This window comes from Ostrea edulis, chromosome 5 (assembly GCF_947568905.1).
Source record: "Ostrea edulis chromosome 5, xbOstEdul1.1, whole genome shotgun sequence".
In the NCBI taxonomy this organism is placed as follows: Eukaryota; Metazoa; Mollusca; class Bivalvia; order Ostreida; family Ostreidae; genus Ostrea; species Ostrea edulis.
Window position 1 is genome coordinate 85,649,393 of NC_079168.1, and position 27,654 is coordinate 85,677,046.

The 27,654-nt window shown below is 36.5% G+C and overlaps 1 protein-coding gene across 1 annotated transcript; it reads right to left on the minus strand.

The window, feature by feature from the left end:
• Positions 1-5,754: 5,754 nt before the first annotated feature.
• Positions 5,755-19,185, minus strand: LOC125652335 (trans-L-3-hydroxyproline dehydratase-like). The gene is made up of 5 exons (XM_056166593.1): positions 18,373-19,185; positions 17,075-17,562; positions 14,254-14,406; positions 8,858-8,997; positions 5,755-7,535 (listed from the first exon to the last, which is right to left on the minus strand). Exons 1-5 carry the CDS (start codon positions 18,387-18,389, stop codon positions 7,275-7,277), a joined length of 1,059 nt encoding a protein of 352 aa, XP_056022568.1. The 5' UTR covers positions 18,390-19,185; the 3' UTR covers positions 5,755-7,274.
• Positions 19,186-27,654: the final 8,469 nt, after the last annotated feature.

Below are 27,654 nucleotides of genomic sequence, written 5' to 3' on the forward strand. Positions count from 1 at the left end.
TTTGTTGTCTTTACCTTTCATAAGTACATATCAATTTACAGAACACCTCAACAGAAATGATAATTGCTTGAGCACATAAAAATTTACAATGTAAAGTGTTGCCATTGAAACCCAAAATCCGAGTTAATTCTATGTTTCGAACTTCATAGTAATACAATTTCTAACCTTGGACCCAATGGTAACTAATTTTAACATTTCAAAGCATAATCGAGGTAAGCTACTGACAAACAAGTTGATGGTACAGGGATTTCAACAGTCTCGATTGAAGTCAGCATTTCGCAAATTCTATGGTCGTTATAACGATCTAGTTCGTCAATACGACCTCGCATTGGGTCAAATGCTGTCTGACGTGTTTCATACCGATTGTTAAGCCGTTCTTGGCACACTGATTTTGACTGCGGATAACTCCGTTTACCTGATCAGGATATGGGGCTCACGGCGGGTGTGACCGGTCAACAGGGGATGCTTACTCCTCCTAGGCACCTGATCCCACCTCTGGTGTGTCCAGGGGTTCGTGTTTGGCCAACTATCTATTTTGTATTGCTTGTAGGAGTTATGAGATTGATCGCTGTTCGTTATCTTCACCTTGCATAATAGTAACCAATAGTAACATTCCTATGCCAAAATGTTAACAAGCACTTCTGCTCACACTTATGATAAAGGGCATGTGCATTATTAAGGCATGGGAAGAAAACCTGGAGACACAGAATATTTTTTATATAAAAAAAGATAATAAACAGTGATAAATGGAAGGCGAAGATAGAGAACAGTGATCAATCCATAAATCCTATAAGCAATAGAAAATAGAGAGTTGGACAAACACGGACCCCTGGATATATCAGAGGTGGGATGAGGTATATATATATATATATATAGGTGGGATGAGGGACCTAAGGGGATCACTTTCATAAATCCTGTAAAGAATACCTACAAAACGAATGAAGCAAACACTGACCCAGGATGGTATCAGATGTATTAAATCCTGTAAAGAATACATACAAAACGAATGGAGCAAACACTGACCCAGGATGGTATCAGATGTCTATCAGATGTATAGAATGACGTAACAATGGTATGAAACACATCAGACAACATTTGAGAAAATGATAGGTTGTATTGGAAAATTACATCTTTACAACGACCATAAAATCAACGAAATGTCGACTTTATACAAAATTGTTTTAACCCCTGTAACATCAACTTGTTTGTCAGTAGCCTACCTCAATTTATAACTGATCATAAACAGAACAAGCTCTTTCGTATCGAATCAGTTGAAAGACATAGACACCATACTTACGAAAGAATAATGTTGTCTTGACTTCCAATATTTTGACGTCAAAATGAAACAAAGTCATGGTTATACAGGGTCTTTTTAAAATAACAAATTTAAGTATAAATATTTCAGTTACAGTTATAATATTAATATATTCTGCTTTCTCATATTTTTCTCTAAAAGATCCGATAAAACCTAATTTTGAGATTTTGATGTCATAAGACCCCTTTTCTCATACACTGGCTCATATATAGGTGATATGGGAATATTACTACATAAATATTGGAATATGACGATCAAAATTGGTACCGTATAAGTTTTACGATGAAGAAGCTGAAGTCATCCCGTTTGTCATAAAGTTGAGTTGTTAGTTTGCTGTGAAAATTTATGTTCAGTAAAATATCTAAGTACGAAGCAGATATGGAAGACCATGTGGTGTCTTTTCTTTCGAATTAATGAAGATTATTTGAATTCAATGTCAAATAATCTAGTTTAATTGGCCGAAGTTCATTTGCGTATATTACTTTTGTGTTATCGCCTTGGTGGCTTTACTGTGTCACGTTTGTGTTACGATTTATTCGTATAACGCACAACCAAGTACGACTTAACCAAACGGACCAATACTTACCTCTTCCGTTTCCGTCTACAGACAAGTCACGAATTTTCCGGATACCAGGGGGATGTACTGGTATGACTCATCGAGGGGGGATTTGGTGTAACAGGGTAAAGCAAATCGGACGGACCCCTTTCAAGTCCCTTGATGTCGCAGTCTGGGACGTCAGCTCTCGTGCTCACACGAGGCCACCAGTTTGCCCTAATACCTATGGTCAGTACTCCGGATATCCCTCTAGACCTACAATTTTTTATTCTTGTACATGTAACATGTGGCTGTAGCTGCCATTTCACCCTGTGTGTACTATTTCCATTTAGTTCTAATTGTATCATGTTTATGAAGTCTGTCTGTTTATTCTAATAAATGTAGTAAACTCAGTATGAGTCTTCTATCAGCTAAAAGGCCAAAGGAGCTAAGAGAGTGGGCACCCAATATGGTTTGTTAGGGGCTACCATCGGAGTGTTCAATTAACTGAGATTTGAATGAAAACGAGTATTGCAATTCAATAAAACGCCATCGATATATTTTTAAAATATCAAATTGGAGACCACAGGAAAGAAATTCTCCTCTCAAGTCTCATAAATTAGGCATAGGTTAGGAAACAATGGAGGACAATTCATGCTCATGGGAATTCCAACAGACTGTTGGAAGACCTGATAACTAAAGACTACGTAGGCATCGTCAATGAGGAACTCCAGCATACTTTTTTCTTATCAACTTTAGAGAACTCGAACGTAGAATCAGAGCGTTGTTTATGAATGAATAATCACAATATATCAATATTTCCGAATTCCATTTTAATAAAGAAGTAGATGTTTACGACATTAAAAAAATCCTACCTAGTCTTTAATATATCTCTGTTTCACATTTAGACGTTTCACGGAACGTAGACATTAACGGCAAACTAAAAGCTCAACTTTATGACAGATGGGATTTTCCATATTCATGCAATATTCCATTATTGTCATATGTATATGGTGCTGATGCCTTCCAACTGATTCGATATGGGAGCATGCTCAATTTTGATAAGTTGATGTCACAGGGGTTTCAAAAGTCTTATTTAAAACATTTTGCAAGTTCTATGATAATCTTTTTTGCAAATATATATTATCACTAGGTCGAATACTGTCAGACCTGTTTCATATGAAATGTTAGGTCGTTCTGTAAGGAGTTACTCCGTTCACGTAACCAATATATAGGGCTCACGGCGGATGTAACCGGGTAACAGGGGACGCTTACTCCTCTTAGACACTTGATCCTATCTCTGGTGTTTCCGTGGATCCATATTGGTCCCATTCTAAATTTTATACAGACATTTGAATTATTTTTCTCATATTTTACACACCACGTTTATAATAGAGATTGGTCTATCGTTGTTTAGATCCTTAGGATTATCTAGATTCTTAAATACTGGTGTAATATTTGTTATTTGCAAACATTAGGCAAACTTGGATTCTTAATGTTTTAATGGCAGCAGTAATATTCTTAAGGAGTTGAGGCGATATATCATCAGGACCAGGTTTGTTGTTATTTAGTATAAAAATTTGGTCCATACATCTTGTTCAGATCTTATATCGTATATTTGATATGGTCCTTGGTTCTGAGATGTTATTTTCAGTTCATGAGTCATTTGAATACTGTTGTAAAATATACATCGATTGTTTATATGTTTTCGGATGGATTAAACAGTATTTTACCTTTTGATTTAATTAAGAGAATTTCCATCAAAATGCATTCTTTCAACACACATGTTGCTCCAAGCAGCATAAAATTAAACAATAAAGCACACATAGGAAATCCTATACCCTTGTACTTGGACAAAGACTTTGTAGCTCATCTTCAGTCATTCCTCATAGCAGAATTTAGGGTGGCGTAATCTGTGCTTTCATTTCTTTTCATGGTTTTATTGGACTGTTGGTGGTAGGACAGTGTACTTAAAATGTACCACTTCTACTGTAAGATTTACTCTGGTAGCATATGTTATTTGACCACTTACTAAGATAAGATAGGCTGAAATTATGTAAAAAGAAATGCCTGACTAGAGAATGCTTTTCAAATGCTTTTTCCAATGTTATTAGCAAATGTTAATTTTCAAATATTTTGTAACAAAAATATGGAAAGGGGTTATATGAAAGGTGAAGATAACGAACAGTGATCAATCTCATAACTCCTATAAGCAATACAAAATAGATAGTTGGGCAAACACGGACCCCTGGACACACCAGAGGTGGGATCAGGTGCCTAGGAGGAGTAAGCACATGTATTCAAATTGAGATACATGGTCTGAATTGATGGTGTTATGACTTATAATGTCAAGTCAAGTCCCATAACATTTTATGTTGTGATTCAAGATGCTTTCAGTCTTGATATCGGGAAATCATACATGAAAGGTGAAGATAACGAAGTGTAATCAGTCTCATAACTCCTATAAGCAATACAAAATAGAAAGTTGAGCAAACCCGGCCCATTAGACCTACCAGGGGTGGGATCAGGTGCCTAGGAGGAGTAAGCATCATCTGTCGACCGGTCACACCCGTCGTGAGCCCTATATCTTGATCAGGAAAACGGAGTTATCCCTAGTCAAAATCAGTGTGCCAAAAACGGCCTAACAATCGGTATGAAACATGTCAGACAACATTTAACCCAATGAAAGGTTGTATTGGCAAACAAGATTCTTGTAACGACCATAAAATTTGCAAAATTCATATTTGTGATTAAATGAAATTGTGGGGAGTGTCATGTCCTTTATCATCACATACCTTACAGTGTTGAGCAATGGTAGGTTTTCCTGAAATTGTAGAGAATCGTCTGCTGCTACAATACAAGAAATTTACATTGGGTCAGACAGCATTCGACCCAATGATGTTTTGTATTGGCAAACTAGATCGTTATAACGACCATATAATTTGTGAAATACTGACTTTAAACGAGACTGTTGAAATCCCTGTACCATCAACTTGTTTGTCAGTAGCTTACCTCGATTTAACAAGAGTACTGCAAACGGTACAATATACGCCCGTTGGACAGTGAAATTCAATCTGGAAGCATATTGTGCACTCTGAATTGATACAACACACATTCTGAATAGGAAAGCCTGAAAGTGGGTCATGGTGTACCAATCTATCTGACATGTGAACAGATTATGTATTTCTCTGAAAGGGAGGTTGTTATTAAATTTCAGAGCAATACCTGTGACCATTACATAAAAATCTGGAAAACTGTTTGACCTACTTTTGCCCCTAAAGTACTGTAGGTCGTACTGAGTCAATCCAGCTAAAATGTTAACTGCATTTGTCTTCCTCCGAAAGGAAGCCTTTGATTAAATATCAGGGCAATATCTGTATCCGTAATGAAAAAAAGCCCGGAAATTGGTTGACCTACTAATTCCAAAAAGTAGGTCAAGGATGGACCAATCCAGCTGAAATGCTAACTGAACTTGTATTTCTCAAAGAGGAAGCCTTTGACTGAATATCAGGGCAATACTTTATCCGTAATGAAAAATGCCCAGAAAACTATTTGACCTATTTTGAGATCAAATGTAGGTCAAGGATGGACCAACCAACCAGCCAGCCGGACAGACGCACGGACAGCGCCACAACATATTACGTCCGTCTAATTACGGGCGTATAAAAACTGACCATACGCAGAACAAGCTCTTGCATATCGAATCAGTTGAGAGATATAAACACCATATGCAGGTGATAATGGAATATTGCTACATAAATGTGGGAAGCTGACGATGGATAAACTGAAATCATCCCGTTTGTCATAAAGTTGAATTGTTAGTTTGCCGTTAATATCTACTTTCAATAAAATATCTACGTATGAAGCAGAAGTGGACGACTCTGTGGTGTCTTTTATTTCGAGTTCACAGGATATGCATAGTATATAGATTTGTAAATATAGGACGTTCCTTTTCTTCAGATTTGATTCTTACATCACACCAATGTTATCATGTTAATTAAGAATTGCTTTCCAGTAACATCGAATGAATATAGTTGTGATGTTTTTTTCGAAAAATCATAATGGTGGGTAAGATTTCTTCGAAACATACATATTTATTTAACAACTGCCAAATAGAGTACATGTGTATACCAAAATAACAAACATTGTACATATACATCATGTAGTGTTTTTCACATGCAAATATTAAAGTCACTAGGATGTTTGATTGGAATAGTGATATGTCACCTTACTAGGGTGATTGATTGGAATAGTGATATGTCACCTCACTAGGATGATTGATTGGAATAGTGATATACCACCTCAATAGGATGATTGATTGGAATAGTGATATGTCACCTCACTAGGATGATTGATTGGAATAGTGATATGTCATCTTACTAGGATGATTGATTGGAATAGTGATATGTCACCTCACTAGGATGATTGATTGGAATAGTGATATGTCACCTCACTAGGATGATTGATTGGAATAGTGATATGTAACCTCACTAAGATGATTGATTGGAATAGTGATATGCCTCCTTACTAGGATGATTGATTGGAATAGTGATATGTCACCTTACTAGGATGATTGATTGGAATAGTGATATGTCACCTCACTAGGATGATTGGTTGGAATAGTGATATGTTACCTTACTAGGATGATTGATTGGAATAGTGATATGCCTCCTTACTAGGATGATTGATTGGAATAGTGATATGCCTTCTTACTAGGATGATTGATTGGAATAGTGATATGTCACCTTACTAGGATGATTGATTGGAATAGTGATATGTCACCTGACTAGGATGATTGATTGAAATAGTGATATGTCACCTTACTAGGGTGATTGATTGGAATAGTGATATGTCACCTCACTAGGATGATTGATTGGAATAGTGATATACCACCTCAATAGGATGATTGATTGGAATAGTGATATGTCACCTCACTAGGATGATTGATTGGAATAATGATATGTCACTTTACTAGGATGATTGATTGGAATAGTGATATGTCACCTTACTAGGATGATTGATTGGAATAGTGATATGTCACCTTACTAGGATGATTGATTGGAATAGTGATATGTCACCTCACTAGGATGATTGATTGGAATAGTGATATGTCATCTCACTAGGATGATTGATTGGAATAGTAATGTGTCACCTTACTAGGATGATTGATTGGAATAGTGATATGTCACCTTACTAGGATGATTGATTGGAATAGTGATATCTTACCTTACTAGGATGATTGATTGGAATAGTGATATGCCACCTCACTAGGATGATTGATTGGAATAGTGATATGTCACCTTACTAGGATGATTGATTGGAATAGTGATATGTCACCTTACTAGGATGATTGATTGGAATAGTGATATGCCTGCTACATCTATGTGGATTTTTATGAGTCCAGGTTTTACATCCTACATGTATCTATTGCAATAAAAATCCTCTTCCCCTGGCGTCATTTTCTTCTAGAGTGAATGTAGAATTTCCAGTAAAATACCCATGACCTTTCACCTCAGTGATAACTGCTGGGTATGTTCCACAGCTGACCTCTTTGACGACTTTTGCTGTGAACGTGTCAGCAGAAGGTCCCCGAAAGGTTCTGGTCTGGTTAACCTTGACTTTGTTCTTAAAGAACTGAAGAGCAATTCTAGCGGAGGTCCCAGATCCACATGGTGATCGATCTACCTGTAAATTAGAAGTTAAAACATGAAGATCAAACATGAATACGTGCAAACATTCTCTCTCTCTCTCTCTCTCTCTCTCTCTCTCTCTCTCTCTCTCTCGCCTTCTTGATGAATGTTCCGAACGAGAACTTGACTGAAGCAAAGATTTAAGGTTAGCGTAGTGGTTAACACACTTCTCACGACACGAATTCAATGCGAGAAGGCAGGGCTTGTATCATCACTTTTATCTCGTCCAATATATCTAGAAACCTAGAAAAGCATCTTTCATTGTGTGATAACGTTTTCGGAATAAACGATTTGCATATTGTTGATACAATTACAAATATGTTACCAAGGGGAGATAACCTGCTACATCTAAACAATGTAGAGAATGGGTATCTTTTCCCTCTTATATATCTATCTATCAAACAACAGTGGAGAAATCACTAAAAATCACTTTTTGACAACCATACAATTAATGTGCGTTAATCATCTATACGAAGAGAATGTTAAAACCTTAAAATATGTGCCTATATGTATCTTTGTATGTATTTATAATTGTATGTCCTATAGATTTCATTTAAGAAATGAACATCACTTTTGAGCTGTTCATGGTCAGTATGAACGGATTTGAGGCAAATTTTGTGAATCGCCCTAGCGATTCACAGAGAATTTGCCTCAAATCCAAATCCGTTCATATTGACCATGAACAGCTCAAAAGTGATGTTCATTTCTTATATTTATATTAATTTACTAAAACACTGTTTGTTTACATTGCTTCTATTTTGTTGCATAGAACGAACACCTAGCCTCTGTCACAGTAGTTATTGTGACGTACGTCAACATATAGACATGACGTCACATTTCGTCTCACCCTGCCTTTTATCAACATTGCAAGGTGCACTGTATTTTGGAGGTAGGGGACCGCAATATTGGGATGATAATCCATGTAAGTTTACAATCTTAATCCAAAGGTGTGACTTGAGAGGTCTTTGTAACACATGTATTTTTTCAAATCATAGTACGCTCTCTCAGTCGCGTGCTTTAAGCTAGTTCATAATCCGTTCATAGTCAATGTGAACGGATTGTGTCGCGCGCTGAAATTGGTTGGTTCATAGAGGAAAATGCTATTTGTGATATAAATATATGTTTATAAATTGTAAGGAGAGGACAATTTAAGTTTCTACACCAGAATTTTACATTACCGGTAAATGATATAATAAAATGTTCAAATCAAACGGCAATGGAAAAATACGTTACCAAATGAAATAAGAGTATCAATTGCAAGATTCCTTCCTTTCCCTCAAAACCAGACATACAAAAACAATAACAAACAAACCGAACCTCACGTTCAGCAAACACACACATAGTGTCCGTGACTTCATCAGAATAGGCGTCGTTTCCGTCCGTCAGGATCGTACCATAAACGAAAGACACTCCCTCTGTATCCGGGTGTGCTAACTTCAGCTGCGCCCTCAAAATGTCTTAAAAATCAAAACACATTTTTTAAAAAGATGAAATGCATATAGTTCTAATAATTAACACTATGTAGTACTATAGCACTTTATTCCTCCATTTTGTTACTTGGCTTTAATTTCCGTTTTAGAGTCTGGATGTAGATGTCACGCTCCGGTCAGCTCAGTCTTCCGTTATGCTAGCGATCCGTTAGCAATTCATATGAAGAGAAAGCAGCCCCATTGTAGAGTGGTATCCTTGTTTCCTAGTCACCGGGAAACTTGATACTGGCTAAATAAGTCCCCCCCCCCCAAGAACACTGGCTATATAGTGGGATTCCCTCCCTAATAGTCAGATTATTCGCAAAGGAAAACCAACGACATGATAGATTTTCCCTTTCTTTCATTTTGGGCTAAGTTCATGGCGAACTATTCTTTGCAATAGTTTTCCATATTCGAGAAGACATTCGTTATCTTCTAATGGATTATTAATATTCTTTCCATTATAAAATCAATCCATCACTATCTGTGCACTTACGCGGGCTCGTACCCGTGATAAAAACGAAAACCCCTGATCTGCTGCAATATAGATACAAATGCAGGCTTTAATCAATATATAATCCACGAGAGAGATGCAATTGAAAGGTGAATATAACGAACAGTGATCAAACTCCTATAATCAATACAAAAGATAGAGTTGGACAAATAAGGACCCCTGGATATACCAGATGTGTGATCAGGTGCCTAGGAGGAGTAAGCATCCCCTGTCGACCTATATCTTGATCAGGTAAACGGAGTTATCCGTAGTCAAAACCAGTGTGCCAAGAACGGCATAACAATCGGTATGAAACAAGTCAGACAGTATTTGACCCAATGATAGGTTGTATTGGCAAACTAGATTGCTATAACGACCATAGAATTTGCGAAATGCTGACTTTAAAAGAGATTGTTGAAACCCCTGCATAATCAATTTGTTTGTCAGTAGATGTGACGTCACGATCATCGATTAAAGTATGCAGATTTGATTTCACAATTCAGTTAAAGTAATCCTCAAGCATTTACTGTTCGGACTTTCATGGCTCATTAAAAGACACGGATGCTCTATATAGAATCTTTACGAAGAAATAAAAATATGTAATAATCATGATGCATCATTACTACAAATAAACCTGCTCAGGGGTTAATTATAAAGGGAGTCGTTACAAGTCCCCCCCCCCCCCCCCCCCAGCTTAAAACGGTAATTCACTGTAGGCGATCATATGAGCATATCTATTTTTAAAAACCAAACAATTGCACGGAGGTGTTATTGGATACTGCCTTTCACATTCATGGATTCAGAACGCACATACGCCACTGTGATTGCACACTTTCATGCATTCTAATTTTACCCGGATATACTCAGCACCTGAAATAATTCGTCGACACATAAAAAAACCCTGAAACTAGGACAGGCCAGTACATAATGTATGCCATTCTGATTAAAACCAGATCCTGAGATCCGCTCACTTGGATCGCTACACTAGTGTAGCGATCTAAGTGAGCGGATCTCAGGATCTGGTTTTAATCAGATTGTAATGTATGCATACTTAAAATAAATGTATCAATTTATATGTACTGATGTATACAAAAATCATTTAGTTGAAAATTACAATATCTGCAGAGTCTTTAGAGTTAAGATCTTCCAACAGTCTGTTGGGAATTCCCATGGGCATATATTATGTTCCTTTGTTAGCTGATGTGAAAAAAAACTTTGTCTTTACGTTATTGTGAGGAATAGTGGTGTAAACTGCTGAAAAATCGTAGCATATGATCAGTGTATAACGCATGATATAATTATGCAAGCATATGCATGGACAAGCTCTGAATTGGCAAATTTGTAAAGGACACGACTTTTTTGTCAACGAGGAACTCTGGCATTTTTTAAATATTAAATTCAGAATCCTTGTGCGTAGAATCAGAATGATGTTTAACAAAGTAATTGTTTGGATGACTAATCACAAGATAGGAATATTTCCGTGACCCTGTTACGTCGTCAAACCCCCAGTCTTTAATCTATTGTGAAGACTGGTGGTGTAACGTATGGGGAAGTAGTATGTTTTGATGAAGTTGAGTTTGGAAAGTTTTGTGATTTCACATTTACTAAAAGTTCTTTTTGCATTTTTGAGGATCCCACTTCATTTATACCGCTTCGAGGATATCGTGTGACACAGTATGTCTGAAATCTCTCCTTTACAGCAATTCATGTTTTCGTGAGGAGTAAAGATAGGGGCTTGGGAGAACATTGACTAAATTCTACAATGTATCTCTGTAAGTGTTTTAGTGAAGTTTTGGAATCCAGTATTTGTATAGTAATACGTTCACTGCGATATCAAATGTGTGGAAAACTGAAACACATTTTTAAAGAATTTCGTCCTTTGAAAGAGAACTTTGAGAATAAGTTGGAATACCAAATGTGAAAGCTAAGTTTTTTTAAACCCAGTTATAATAATGAGTCTTACAAACGAAGACTATGTTTTTACAAGCTCTGTCATTAGCAACCACCACCCATTTTTTAAAAATAACCCAAAACAATAAAAATAAGGTGTAATTACCAATTTTGAGTATGCTGATTTCAAATCTGGATGCCGTTTACTCCAATTTCTTATAGAAAATGAGGTATAGTGTCTTAAACACCCCTACCGTCAGGTTGCCAAAAACGGAAAATGTTTCATTTCGCATCAAAAAGTGACCCAACTTTATTTCTTGAAACACCATTACCCAAAACAATAAAAAGCAGGTGCAATTACCAATTTTGAGTATGCTGAATCCAATTCTGAATTCCCTTTACTCCACTTCCTTACAGAAAATAAGGTATAGTGTCTTAAACCGTCAGGTTGTCAAAAATTGAAAATGTTCCATTTCACATTAAAGGGACTGATTCACGATTTTACCCAAAATTTTGTTTTTCACTTTTAATGATCAAAATCTACTGTCAAATATGTTTGAAAGATTTCACATGAAAATTAAGGTTATACATCATCACAGAAGCTCATTTTAGAGAGTTTATTATTTGTTTTGTAAACAAAGATTGCGATATGTTATTGTTTACGGAATTTTCAAAAGAAATGGATATCGATCTAAGTATTATTATATCTTTCATGTTTCAAGCATTTTTGGGGTGAAAAGTGTCATCTAAAAGTTAAAATTTGTGACTATGCAAAATTAAGATGCATTATATTACAAAATCAATATTTCACTTGTTTGTTTGTTTACATAAAAATACTCGAGTCTTTGTTTACATAACACATATTTAAGGCTAAAATATTGCTTTCATTCATGCATTCAGAAGGTAAAAATTTTGGCTGTCAACATTAAATGAGGTATATTTCTAATGTTTAACATCAAAAATGAAAAATATTTCTATCAAAAATCGTGAACCAGTCCCTTTAAAAAGTGACCTGAAAGTTATTTCTTAAAATAAGGCATACAACAGAAAAGGAAAACAATTAATACTAAATTGTTCCATGAACATTCTTAGTTGTTTTGGACAGAATATATCTCACCTCTGGACTTCACAGATACAGGAAAGGAAGAGGAATACGGAGCGGATCAACGATCTTAAATTTAATCAGATTGGGCCATAGCCTAATGAACTGATGAACAGGAGCAAAAGTAAAATTAATAGGAAAACTGATTTATCAAACATCAGCAAGTCTTTTTCGAGAACTTCTGGTAGAGCTGTCGGGGGGGGGGGGGGGGGGCTGAGTTGCATCATTATCAGAATTTACCGAAACAGTGGACTCTCTGGCCAGTCTGGGGGCTGAGTTAGTTGCATCAGAACTGACAGAAGCAGAACTCTCTGGCCAGTCGGGGGGCTTAGTGGTATCAGAATCTATTATTTATTTATTTTTATTTTTTCAAAATTCAGAAATTTAAAAACTGCATGATCAGAGATTTTTTGTAACACTAATAATTAATGTTCCTTTATTGCGATGACTCTTCAAGTACAAACCAAGATATTAAAAAAAAAAAAAATGAAATGATAGATAAAAATAAATAAATAAAATATTTGTAAGTTACCTTATTTATCTGTAAGTAAGTCACTAATTAAGTGTAACTAGTGGCAGTGCAACTTGCAAGTGAAAATTGCATCATCTGTAGCTTATGACCCCTTTTGCCTTGCCTTGTAATTAATATTGTTGAAAATTTGGCAAATAGCATTTTCAACCCAACCCCCCCAACCCCCAGTCCATACCCCACTTTTCTTTAAACGTTAAAAATCCAGCTAATTCAGTGAGGAAGAAATGTCACTACCATATTTCGAATTTCCTCTAGACGATATCAAATTAAATACCGCACTGCTATCAGTCACCTTGCCAGCAGATGGTTGCGTCTTGAACTTCTTTGGCCTCGGGGACCCAGGCCCTACCCACTGATGACTTAGAGCTTTATTCTCTGGCTCATAATAATGAATCCAAGTCTCATCTACAGTCACCAGACGCAAAAGAAAATAATCTTTTGACCTAAAACGCTTCAATAAGGCGCTACATACTAATGCTCTGATTGCCATTTGCTCATCACTAAGGGATTTGGGGACCCAACGGGCTGTTAGCTTGAGCATACCTATACGATCATGTAAGATTGTTTAAACGCTACCATGTGAAATGCCTGCGCTATTTCTTCCACCTGAATTCGTCTATCGGAGTATACGAGATTCCGAACTTTCTTACACATTTCTTCGTCGGTGGAATCCAGTGGGCGTCCTGACCTGGCTTCATCTTCTAAAGACGTTCTACCGCGTTTGAATTCCACTACCCAGAATTTAACCTGAGCATAAGATGGTGCAGTAGACCGATAAACATCGGCTAACTTCACGTGTATTTACTTGCCTGATTTACCTTTTAAATACAAATACCGAATTATAGCACGGTGCTCAACTTTAGATGAAAAGTATGCTTTTGCATCACTAGCCATGTTTAACATTCAATATATTATTAAAGAATGACTTGATAAACGTGCAATGTTGTACCCAGGTATAAAACATGTACATGTATTGAAACAAGGCATGAAAATCACGACCGTCTCGGTCAATCGGAAATAGGCAAGGCTGGTTACTTATTGACTCGCCCTCATAGATAGCTACAGATATAGTATGTGTCCTGTATCTTACTAAAGAGAAACTGCCAAGAATCAAAATTCCCTCTCTTCCAACTGTTGCTGTTTGTCTTTTTTTTTTTTTTTTTTTTTTTGACATCAAAGTTTGTCATTCCTTTGGCTCACGTTTCCTCTCGCTCTCTTTCCTTTTACCTGTCGTTGCCCCAGCGGCTGCCTTTAAATCCGACACGGACGATTTCCTGACGTGCAATCCGAACTGTTCAGTTGATACAATAGCGTAGAATGCTCCACCGTAAACAATGTCGACCACCACGTTACCATAACCCGGAACCTCCACTGGTAAATCTGAATAATATCACGCACATAATTATGTTGTGGTTTTGTTTTCAATTTTGCTATTTCACTCAGACTATCTGTACCGTATAGCTTGGACTTTTTCACAAAGGATCTAAGCAATTTCTGTGATTTGATATTAGATTTTCCAACAGGATAGAAAGAAAAATTGATCCTAGATATGAGTTCTAACACAAGTATATACAATATATTTCGCACCATCCCACCACATTCGCGAAAAAGCAAGCACTGAGGTCAGGATGTTAACAGACATAATATACAATGAAAATTTGAAGATATCAAACAGAGATCAATCTCAGAAAGAATATTGATCAATCTCATAAAGAATACAAAATTAAGAGTAGGGTGAACACGGACACCACACCAGAAGTAAGATCATGTGCCTTGTTGGAGTAAGCATCCCCTGTCGACCGGTCACATCCACTGTGAATCCTATATCGTGATCAGGTACATGGAGTAGTCAAAACAGTATTGAAAGAACGGCTATATAGCATTACAGACAGCACTGGACCCAATGACAGGCTGCATTTGTACATCAGATCGTTATAACGACCATAGAATTTGCAAAATGCTGACTTTTAAACAAGACTGTTGAAACCCCTGTAAAATCAACTTATTTGTCAGTAGTCTGTTTTGATTTAAAAACTGATCAAACGCAGAACAAGCTCTTGCGTATCGAATCAGTTGAAAAACACCATATGCAGCTAACATTGAATATTGCTACATAAATATGGGAAGTTGACGATGGAGAAACTGAAGTCACCTCGTTTGTCATAAAGTCGAGATGTTAGTTTCCCGTTAACATCTATGTTCAATAAAATATTCAAGTAAGAAGGGGGAGTAAGACTGGTGTCCTTTATTGTGAGTGATGTTTATAGATAAAACGTCGTCGATATATGTCGAGTTGAATGCCATAGCAAGAGGTTTTTCTTCTAATATAGAAGCTTTTAAACAAATTCTACCTCATAAGAATTAAAAACATGTCAGCTAATAACGGAACATAATTTAATTCAACCAGATTGTTCGAAGACCTGATCACCAAAGACTACGAGAAGATAACGTCTTCCATATCTGCTTCGTACTTTACAGAGATTTCAGGTCTCCTTTAAAGGCAACATTTTTCAAATTCTATGGTCGTTTTAACTAGTTTGCCGATGCAAGCTGTCATTGGGTTAAATGCTGTCTGACGTGTTTCATACTGATTATTAGGCCGTTCTTGGCACACTGATTTTGGCTACAGATTACTCCGTTTACCCGATCAAAATATAGGGTTCACGGCGGGTGTGACCGGTTGACTGGATGCTTACTCCTACAAGGCACTTAACCCCACCTCTGGTATGTCCAGGAGTCCGTGTTTGCCCTACTCTTAATTATGTATTCTCTATAGGAAGTATGAGATTGGTGATCAATCTCATAATTCCTTTAGAGAATACATACTTGTCATCTTCACCTTTCATGTACAGACTCAGTCTGGCCTACTGCACCCATGTTCGAAATGTACAATTTGTTTATTTCAATTAGTCATTGAAATCATACCTCTTTGTGTACATTTTATCGCAAAAATCCCAAAGTCTAGATATGCATACAGGTAGCTGGATTTGATATCAATATCATAATGGAGTACCCCCCTCTGCGACGGTATCAGTGTTTCTTTCAATCGGCATCGGATCTGAATCAATGTTTAACTAATTGACATAAACTGCAAGTTCCAGGATTGACTGTTACAGAACCTGAACTCTTGTACGAGTGTTTGGAACATATTTCAGTTTTATGAACAATTTCCTAATTTTATGATCAGTCATCATATTTAGATTTTTCTAATAATATAGTAATTTCAAAAAATATAGTAACTGTCAAAGAAACATTGCCTTTCCACTGCAATTTTGATATTTCAATAATTTCCAACTGGAATAGCATGAATGAACTGATGGAATGAATCAGTAATCAACCAGCTTATTAACCTGTCCCCAATCGTCTTCTTAAATCTTTCTTTTTACCATGTTTTCTCCCATCAATATAGTTTTAAACAACTAAGAACAATATTGTTCTTAGAGCAGTCAGATTGATTGGTTGTCTAATTGATCGATTGTATATTGTTTAACTTCCCTCTCGAGAATATTTCACTCATATGGAGACGTCACCAAGACCGATGAAGGACTTCAAATTTAGGCCTATGCACGGCGCTTACGGCCATTGAGCAGTGAGGGTTCTTTATCGTGCCACACCTACTGTGACACGGGACATCCGTTTTTAAGACAACCCATCAAACTCGGGATCCTTGAGCATTGATCAAACGTATAAATTTTTTTTCAAGGATGCATTCTAAAATCATGATAAAAATTCCCTGTACCATGACCCGTAACATTCACACATGATGCCGAACATTTGTGGCGATGGAACTTAACGACTTTAAATTAGGTTTGTCGCGGCCAGGATTCGAACCCCGACATTCCGCATGCGGGGCGAACGATCTACCTCTAGACCACCGTGGCGGTTTAGAGTAGTTAGAACCATAGAGTAATGGGTATGTTTGTCACATTAAACTTATTTAACCTGCGACATGGTTCCGTGATTGTTCTTAAATTGGATCATTCTTTATGTGAAAAAGAAAAAACAAAACTTGTGTTGTAAAATCAGATGTTACGATTATGAGTAATACCTTCTTTGAAGACGAAGCATGGAACACTTTGGAATCTGACGTCACCAGTTGTCTGACCGTCATATGTGACGTAAGCAGTCACCGGGCCACAGGGGCACTGGATGTTTATCCGGGTTTCTGGAATTGTGACATTTTTAACAAGTCCCTTTTCGATGGCATAACGTCCCAAGGATATTACAGCGTGTCCACACATCGTGGAGTATCCCTCATTATGGATGAAGATAGCTGCAAAATCGCAGGACTCTATATCAGAAGGCACGATCAGGACGCCATACATATCAAAGTGACCTCGCGGCTCCCATATCAACAATTTTCTATATTCATCCAAATCACTTTTCATATGATTAATCTTGTCAAGAAGTGTCCGACCCTGGATTTTAGGGAATCCATTTTCTACAATCCTCACCGGCTCTCCTCCCGTGTGCATTTCATTTGTGGAGATTTTCACTGGGAACTTAAGAGGCATGACGACGAAAGTACATGTATACCTGTAAAAATTTAAAATATTGCAGGTGACCTTCCCACAGGCTTGAGTGGTTTTGTACAGGCTTTGACCTACTATCTAGCGAAAACGACGCGCTTCTGGATGTTTATCAACGTCTCTATTCTCATCGCTTATCGGTTCTACATCACCTCTAGACTGGTTTTCCAAAATTTCAACTAAATTAATAAATCTTATGCATTGTTTTCCTTGTACTGTCAAAAATTGTAAAATCATGTTAGTTAATGTATGTTATGAATTTGTTTTCTTGGTATAACTGTGTAGGTACTTGTCCAAACATATTATACAGTATTACTTAAACCTATCCTGTTGAAAAATGTCATGTCAACTCAAAATAATTTGGGAGGGCCTGGAAAGGACTATATTTTGTGGCGGAAGGATTGTTTAATGAAAAAGTGTCAAATTTGCACGATTTTAGTTTCTATTTGATCCAATATATCATGGTAGAATTGATAATCAATAAATCATTTTAAAGAAAACTGTTAGTAGCAAAAGAATATTACGTGCAGTATCGAAACAGTTTATTTTCATCGTATATCAACGTGACGTAGTACTGTACGACGTCATGAATGCATTCAAGATTGAATACTGGTAAAACAATTTTTGATTCGGTCGCAAGTTTGAGCAGGGAAGATGATTGAACCATTGTATCGCGTGATTTTCCTCGCCTTTCGTTCGACGGATAGCAACGTATATCGAAACAATGCTGTCATAACAAGAGTTAAGGTTTTCGTAGGAACGTAACTAATGATGTAACGATTAATCAATTTAACATAAGATCCTCAGACATACTTACGTAGACCAGTTCACCATTTGTGTCGTACGTGTTTAGATATAATGAGCATCCTACTTGAAGTTATTTAATATATGACAATTCCGGACACATCTACGGATAACATGCAGACATTGACTTTTAAACGGTATTTCCAGAAAACTTGTGTGTGTCATATGCTTCAATTCCGTTCATACACAACTTGAGAGACATTTTGTAAATTTTGCAAATCTTTTGGGGCTTATAGGTTTCATAAAGTTCTTTTAAGTACAGTGTATCTATGATTTCATAATAGATCCCTTTGTACATCAAATATGTAATAATACTTTTGTAAATCATGTCAATGCATGTAAATTATATGTAAATTCTGACCTACACTGAATATAGAAGGGGAAAGAGAAACAGAGAAAATACAATTTGAGCGAGAGAAAAAAATGAAGTTAGAAAATGAAAGAGCAGAGAGAGAAAAATGAAAGCAGAGAGAATGAGAAAAAAGAAAATGAAAGAGCGCGGACCTGAATTTCTACCTGACAGGATTGAGTTTTACGAAGCTAAAGTATTTGATTACTTCCAAAATTTCAATAAAAATCAGTAAATAAAAAAAAAATTCAATTGAAGAAAGTGGCAGAGAATTTGAAATGACCACAGGTGTTTGATTAACTTTGTAAAGTGTACTGACTGGCAAAGCAGGTTATATGTACTCAGCGCTAGGCATAGCTGACAGTCCAGACTATGACAAGGTCAAGACCACAATCTTAAAAGCTTATGTATTAGTGCCCGAAGCGTACAGACAAAAATTCAAAAAAGTACAAAAAGTTTGACAATCAAGAGAAAAAACCCATATATTTAATTAATAGTTGAGATCTAAAAATTCAATAATCTCCGTAAAATCCTTGAATAAGAGTTGAGGACATAGTGTGAGAACTCTTCAGGATGCCGTCATTAATTCAGATACTTACACACTCTCACAAAAAACTAGCTAGATCTCTATGGAGCGCCAAATTAACATAAACTCAAATAATTGAAGATATCTTCAATTATTTGAAGATATCATCAATTCAATTATTGCTCTCTTTAATTGAATTAATGCGCGCATTAAATCAATTATTGCTCTCATCAAATGAATTAATGCGCGCTTCAATTCAATTATTGCTCTCATCAATTGAATTAATGCGCGCATCAATTGAATTAATGAGAGCAATAATTGATTTAATGCGCGCATTAATTCAATTATTGCTCTCTTCAATTCAATTGATGAGAGCATCAATTGAATTAATGAGAGCAATAATAGATTTGATACGCGCATTAATTCAATTATTGCTCTCTTCAATTCAATTGATGAGAGCATTAATTTCGTAGAAATATTGCTCGCAATAATTAATTTAGAGCTCGGTATAAATAATTTGATGATCTCTTTAATTCAATTGAAGATATCTTTAATTATTTACAATGCTTTTGTATAAGGAATTAATGCGTGCATCAATTCTTTTGAAGAGAGCAACAATTCAATTAAAGAGATCATTAATTCAATTGTGGATATGTTGAATTGAAGATATCTTTAATTATTTAGTTGCTCTCTCTAAAAGAATGATTGCTCTCTTCAAATGAATTAAAGATATCATTAAATCAATTAAAGAGAGCAATAATTGAATTAATGCGCGCATTAAATCCATTATTGCTCTCATCAAAAGAATTAATGCGCGCATCAATTCAATTATTGCTCTCATCAATTGATTTAATGCGCGCATTATATCAATTATTGCTCTCTTCAATTGAATTGTAGCGCGCATCAATTCAATTGTTGATGTCATTAATTCATTTGAAGAGATCATTAATTCAATTAAAGCGCGCATCAATTCAGCAGAAAAATTAATGCTATCATCAATTCATTTAATGCGCGCAATAATTCAGAATCATTAATTATTTGAAGAGATCTTTAATTAAATTGTTGTGCGCATCAAATAATTGAAGATATCTTCAATTATTTGAGTTTATGTTAATTTGGCGCTCCATAGATCTCAGACTAGTAGTTTTTCTAAAAGTTCAGATTCTGATAAATAGAGGGCTTCAGAGTCTCCATGTCATGGTCGTTCTACTTCCTGTTCAAGGTCGGGAGTTTTGAAGGTTCCTCTGGTATAGGGCCGTCAAACCACAGCCACATCCTTGTACAGCAGTTAGAAATGATGGGAAAGACTTGTATCTAGTCTGTGTTTTTACCAGAGCGATGGACAGAAGACGATAACTCGAGGCTGATCGGTACCATATTCAAGTCCTTAATAAGGCTGGTGCATCTCATGAAATTGACCTCAGTGACACTTTCCTTTTTGACCTTGATGGTTCAGCGATTATGAAAGTATGTGAAATCAACCAACGATTTAACTGTGAGTCTCCGCTGAAAGTTGCTGATGATAATGGTCCCAATCCGCAGTTTGACCAGTACAAGGACACCCCCGGCAGAGAGCAGTTACTTTCCCAGCAGAATTGTCCAACGAGCAAGATACTTCCACCAGAAGAGGCCGCTAAAGTCTGCATGAAAGATGTATCCTTATGCGAAAATGGCGACCACCAGATGCAGCTCAGATTAAGTATGGTGTGGTTCATCAGATAGAGGTCCCACTATACCGTCCCAGTGATATATCGTAAGGACATCAACAGTTTGGTTCACGACACACCCATGAGATGCAGGTCGTTTTGGTTTCAATAACACTTGTAACAGGATTTTGAGTTATTTTTATTGTCCCAAGCTGAGAAAAAATGTTTCTGAATTTTGCAAGTGTTTGTGTAATGATAGGTAAACCTAATCTAAAATGTCCATATGCCTCTCCCCAACCCATTCCAGCTTTTGCAGAACCTTGTAGTTAAAGGATTGTGTAGGACCTTTGCCCAAAACTAAGTTAGGGAACCAGTATTTACTTATTATGTGTATGTCCACTCGAATTCCTGACGCTACACCTCTTACGAATATTAAGGCAAATACCATCGCCAAGGTGTTTTTTTTCCAGTTTCGTAGTAGTACCTATGACCATTTATTCAGATGAAGGTTCGAATTTTATGTCAGGGTTGTTTCAGTAGCGGTACGTCATGTATGAGTTAGGTGTTAAGACAGTGCAAGTCCACGGTATGTTATCCCGGGTCTCAGGAGGCGCTTGAACGAGTTCATCGGATCCTTAAATTATGGTGAAGACTTGTTGTTACCAGTATGATAAAGACTGGGATGAAGGGGTTTACTTTGTTTTATTTGCTGCGCAAGAGGCAGTTCGGGAGTAGGATTCAGTCCCTTTGAATTAGTGGTTATGAGATTGATCACTGTTCGTTATCTTCACCTTTCATATGGTCATGCAGTTAGCGGTCCTCTAAAAGTGCTGAAGGAAAAGTGGCTGACCGAAACTAGTGTTCTTAACCTTTTAGACTATTTATCTAATTTCGAAGAGAGACTTTAAAATTATTGCAAATTGGCACAATAAACTCTCAAGTCTTCTCAAGCCAAAATGGAAGCGTGATGTAACAAAGATGCCAGAAATAGTTTTTAAAGCAGTTGATAAGGTTCGTGTATTTCGCCTGATCCTAGGCACCCTTTACAGGCCAGTATCATGGCTCTTATGAAATTGAAAGCCAGTTTAGTGATATGTGAACTATGTAGTTAAGACACCAAGGCCGTGTAAAAACAACAACAAAAAACCACCGAGTTTGTCACATTAACATTTTGGAAGAGTGTTTTGGCATCTATGTGACCAAAATCCTGTAAAATTAGTTTCCACTTTGGCCAATGTTAATACATTTCAAGATTGTGCTGAAAATGACATTAGTGTAGAAACTATCGAAAAAGATTTCAATTAGAGTGTCCGTTTAAAGAACTCTGAAATTCTTGTCAATCTTGATGCAAAAATTGGATACATGTATTTGAATATTCACCAAAGAGAATAAGTTCAACTTCTTATGGCTAATTATCCTTCAATCTCCTTGGGTGTTTAAAAAAAAGGCCAATGATGCTTGTCATTATATTATAGTTGGTAATGCTTTGCTCATCAAGGCCCTTAAAAATATGAAGACAAAATAAATGTTACCAGTATGATAGAGACTGGGATGAAGGGTTCATCTTGTTTTATTTACTACACGAGAAGCATTTCAAGAATCTCTTGGATTCAGTCCCTTTGAACTTGTGTTTGGTCGTATGGTTAGAGGTCCTCTGAAAGTGTTGAAGTTAAAGTTGTTGACTATAACTAGTGCTCTTAACATTTTAGACTACGCACCTAACTTTAAAGAGATGCTTTACAATAAAGTGTCAAGTCTTCTCAAGCCAAAATGAAAGCACGATGTAACAAAGATGCCAGAGAGAGTTTTTAAACCAGTTGATAAGGTTTTTGTATATTTGTCTGTTCCTGGTCATTCTTCATAGGCCAGATATTATGGCTCTTATGAAATTGAAAGCCAGTTTAGTGATATGTAAACTATGTACATATATGTAGTTAAGACACCAGGGCCATGTAAAAAAAAAAAAAACACGATTGTGCTACATTAACATGATGAAAGTTTATTTTGAAACATGTAACTAAAATATTGTATAATCAGTTTCCACGTTAACCACTGTTCAGACATTTCACGATTGTACAGAGAATGATATTACTGTATAAACTACTGCAGAGAAGTTTAAATCAGAATGTCCCTTCGAAGAATTCTTGCCAATCTTGATAACAATAAAGAACATTTATATATTCACCAGAAAGAACAAGTTCAACATCTGATGACTGATTATCATTCAATTTTTCTGAATATTCTAAAAGAGATCAATGCTACTGGTCACAACATTATAATGGTTGATATTTTGTCTATCAAGCAGCATCCTACTCGTCTGAATCCACAATAATTACAGAAGTGCAGTACATGCTGGACAATGACATCAAATCAAGTAAAATGATTGGAGTTACCTAACATTCTCTTACAAAACCCGACTGTTCCTACCGATTGTGTACTGCCTTCAGAAACTCCGTCACAAAATCAGACCCATTTTTGATCCCCAGAATCAATGACTGTATTGACAAAATTGAAATGCAAAATTTGTTAGTAACTTCGACCAGCTGAAAGGTTACTGGCAAATACCATTAACTGAAAGAGCCAACGAAATCTTTGCTTGTGTGATTCCCTATGGGCTGTATTAAATGTAAACTTTGTCAGCTACCTTCCAGAGGGGATTCACTCCCTTGTTCATAACATCCAATGGTGTCAAGCCTACAGTGATGACGCCATCATCTACAGAGACATGTGGGACGAACATACCCGGATCATGCGTGTGTTCGTCGACATTTTCGTTAAAGCGAACTTAGCTGTGAATCTTGCAAAGAGTGACATTTGTAATGCTACCGTAGAATATTTAGGTCATAAAGTAGGCAAAGGTTATGTTAAACCAAACTGACAACTGAACTGTATGACAAACGGAATGATTTCACTTCTCCATCGTCAAATTTCCATATCTATGTAGCAATATTCCATTATCACCTGCATATGGGGTTCATATCTCTCAACTGATTCGATAAGGAAGAGCTTGTTCTGCGTATAATCAGTTTTTAAATCGAAGCAGGCTACTGACAAATAACTTGATGGTACAGGGGTTTCAACAGTCTCGTTGAAAGTCAACATTTCGCAAATTATATGGTCGTTATAACGATCTAGTTTGCCAATACAACTTACATTGGGTCAAATGCTGTCTGACGTGTTTCATACCGATTGTTAGGCCGTTCTTGGCACATTGATTTTGACTACGGATGACTCCGTTTACCAGATCGAGATATAGGGCCCACGGCGTGTGTGACCGATCGACAGGGGATGCTTACTCCTCCTAGGCACCTGATCTCACCTTTAGTATATCCAGGTTTCCGTGTTTTCCCAACTCTGTATTTTATATTAACTATAGGAGTTTTGAGTTTGATCACTGTTCGTTATCTTAACCTTTCACCTCTTATAGCTAAAGTGCGCAAAGTTCCCGATTCCTTCAAACAAGGAAGAGTTAATGAGATTTTTTTAACATGGATGGCTGGTTTGTATAGAAAATGTTGTCCAAATGTTTACTCATTAGTATTAGTTAGTCCATTGCAATAGAGGATTAGATTTGAAACTGGACAAAAAACTGTGATGAATAAATTTGCAAAATTAAACCTGCCCCTATGAGTAGACCAGTTCTTTCAGTTCCATATTTTCATAAGCAATTTAGGCTTACAGTTGGTGCTGTAGTCACAATATAGACTGAGTTGTTTCTTTTCTTTAAAATTAAACTTACAAAATGTCAACAAAATTATTCTATGGTGTCTTGCTTTGTTTTTAGCTTTACAATATTTTGAGGTTTATTTGAATGTTACGATTTTTATGAATCACAACCCTCAATGAATTTCAAACAAGAATCAAATTTAGACAAGATGGAGTTTATTGTTACAAGAGTAAGATAATGATATTAAGCATATCAATGGCAAAAACAGCTAGTGTTACTGCAGATGATTTGTAAGGAGTATTTCAGTTTTATTCATTCAGTAAATCACACCTCCGCACCAGTTTGTAGGTATGTTGTTTGTCCTTCAACATATTCCATATCTTTAAGTTTTTAATGGCAAAATTATGTTAGAATGTAAATACATGTATTTGTAATATATCTGGATTGTAATAGTCTTGGTCAATAACATGCGAGTATCTTCGGCTGATCTTAATCACCCTGCGTCCCTACTGTTCTCGGAGTGCGATAGTTTGCACACTGCAGTACTTCAATTAAAGAGGGTAATATATAATACATTGGAGAGAGCTCATTTGCAACTGAATTGATATATTTTCATTCAAATGTTTCTAACTTTCTTTATCTATGTACCAAAAGTGAACAATATCTACAGGCTTATGTTGGGACGATGGACTTTTTGATGGGGTGTTGGTCTATTCTTATTATTTTATTTTTTGATGGGGTGTTGGTCTATTCTTATTATTTTATTTTTTGATGGGGTGTTGGTCTATTCTTATTATTTTATTTTTTGATGGGGTGTTGGTCTGTTCTTATTATTTTATTTTTTGATGGGGTGTTGGTCTATTCTTATTATTTTATTTTTGGTTTGTTTGTTATTCTATGGAGTTTGTTTTGTTTTGTGTTCGTTTATTGTTGCAGTTTGTATTTGTTTTAGCGCATGAATAAACATTATAGGAAACGATCAAACAAATTCTACAGTATGTCTTGTAAATAAGATTGCCGTGGGGATCCAGGTTAGAATAGATCCTCAATACCCCTTGCTTGTCGTAAGAGGCGACTAAATGAGGCGGTCCTTCGGATTAGACCGCAAAAACCGAGGTCCCGTGTCATAGGAGGTGTGGCACGATAAAGATCCGCCCCTGTTCAAAGGCCGGAAGCGCCGAGCATAGACCTAAATTTTGCAGCCCTTCACCGACAATGGTGACGTCTCCATATGAGTGAAACATTCTCAAGAGGGACGTTAGAGAATATCAATCAATTAATGCAAATATTAAGAATTATCCTATGTAGTTTTAGATTTCTTGAAGCACAAGCAGTACGTACGGAGCTGACATTTTTAATAAGTGGCATGAAAATCATAATAGTATTAAATTTGTAAAATTTTCCTTTCACTATCTAAATCGCATTGCAGCTCGTTCATCTGGTCTAACCATATGTATATCTACCCATGTTCAACCTAATCACCTGTGTTCACCCTATAATCTGTGTTCATCCTAATCACCTGTGTTCACTCTATAACCCATGTTCAACCTAATCACCTGTGTTACCCTATAATCTGTGTTCAACCTAACCTGTGTTCACCCTATAATCTGTGTTCAACCTAATCACCTGTGTTCAACCTAATCACCTGTGTTCACCCTATAACCCATGTTTAACCTAATCACCTGTGTTACCCTATAATCTGTGTTCAACCTAACCTGTGTTCACCCTATAATCTGTGTTCAACCTAATCACCTGTGTTCACCCTATAATCTGTGTTCAACCTAATCACCTGTGTTCACCCTATAATCTGTGTTCAACCTAATCACCTGTGTTCACCCCATAACCTGCGTTCATCCTAATTACCTGTGTTCACCCTATAACCCGTGTTCAACCTAATCACCTGTATCCCGTGTTCAACCTAATCACCTGTGTTCACCCTATAATCTGCGTTCATCCTAATTACCTGTGTTCACCCTATAACCCGTGTTCAACCTAATCACCTGTATCCCGTGTTCAACCTAATCACCTGTGTTCACCCTATAATCTGCGTTCATCCTAATTACCTGTGTTCACCCTATAACCCATGTTCAACCTAATCACCTGTGTTACCCTATAATCTGTGTTCAACCTAACCTGTGTTCACCCTATAACCTGTGTTCAACCTAATCACCTGTGTTCAACCTAATCACCTGTGTTCACCCTATAACCCATGTTTAACCTAATCACCTGTGTTACCCTATAATCTGTGTTCAACCTAACCTGTGTTCACCCTATAACCTGTGTTCAACCTAATCACCTGTGTTCAACCTAATCACCTGTGTTCACCCTATAACCCATGTTTAACCTAATCACCTGTGTTACCCTATAATCTGTGTTCAACCTAACCTGTGTTCACCCTATAATCTGTGTTCAACCTAATCACCTGTGTTCACCCTATAATCTGTGTTCAACCTAATCACCTGTGTTGCGCGCATCGATATCTGTGCAATGAAAATGCTCTCCCCATCAGAGGAAGACATGTTGATATGGCTCAGTACTATAGAAAGAGTGAATATAAAACCTGCAGTAGAAGACTACTTACCTGACACTGTCCAATAAGTGAACAAAAGAAACAGAATTCTACGCAAGACTCGTCTGGTTATATTGGCAGACTATTCAAAATAGCTTTATTCATAATTACCATTGTCAATGGGTTTACCTGAGACTGTCCATTCTTAGAACAAAAGATGTAATGTTTTAAGTAGGATATAAGCCTCAAACTGTCCATTCTGTGAGAGAAAGAACTGATCGAGGCCCCTACGGGGATATCTTCAATTCTGAATTATTGAGCACATTAATTGAATTGTTGATAGAATTAATTATTCTTGAATTATTGCTCTCCTCAAATAGATAGATAATATCAACAATTGAATTGATGACCGCTACAATTCAATGGAAAAGAGCAATAATTCAATTAATACACGCATCAATTCAATTAATGCGCGCAATATTCAATTATATTGCTCTCTTAAATTGAATTTTAGCGCGCATCAATTTAACTAATGTGCACAATAATTGAATTATTGCTCTTTTCATGATATCACTAATTCAATATATGCGCCTAATAA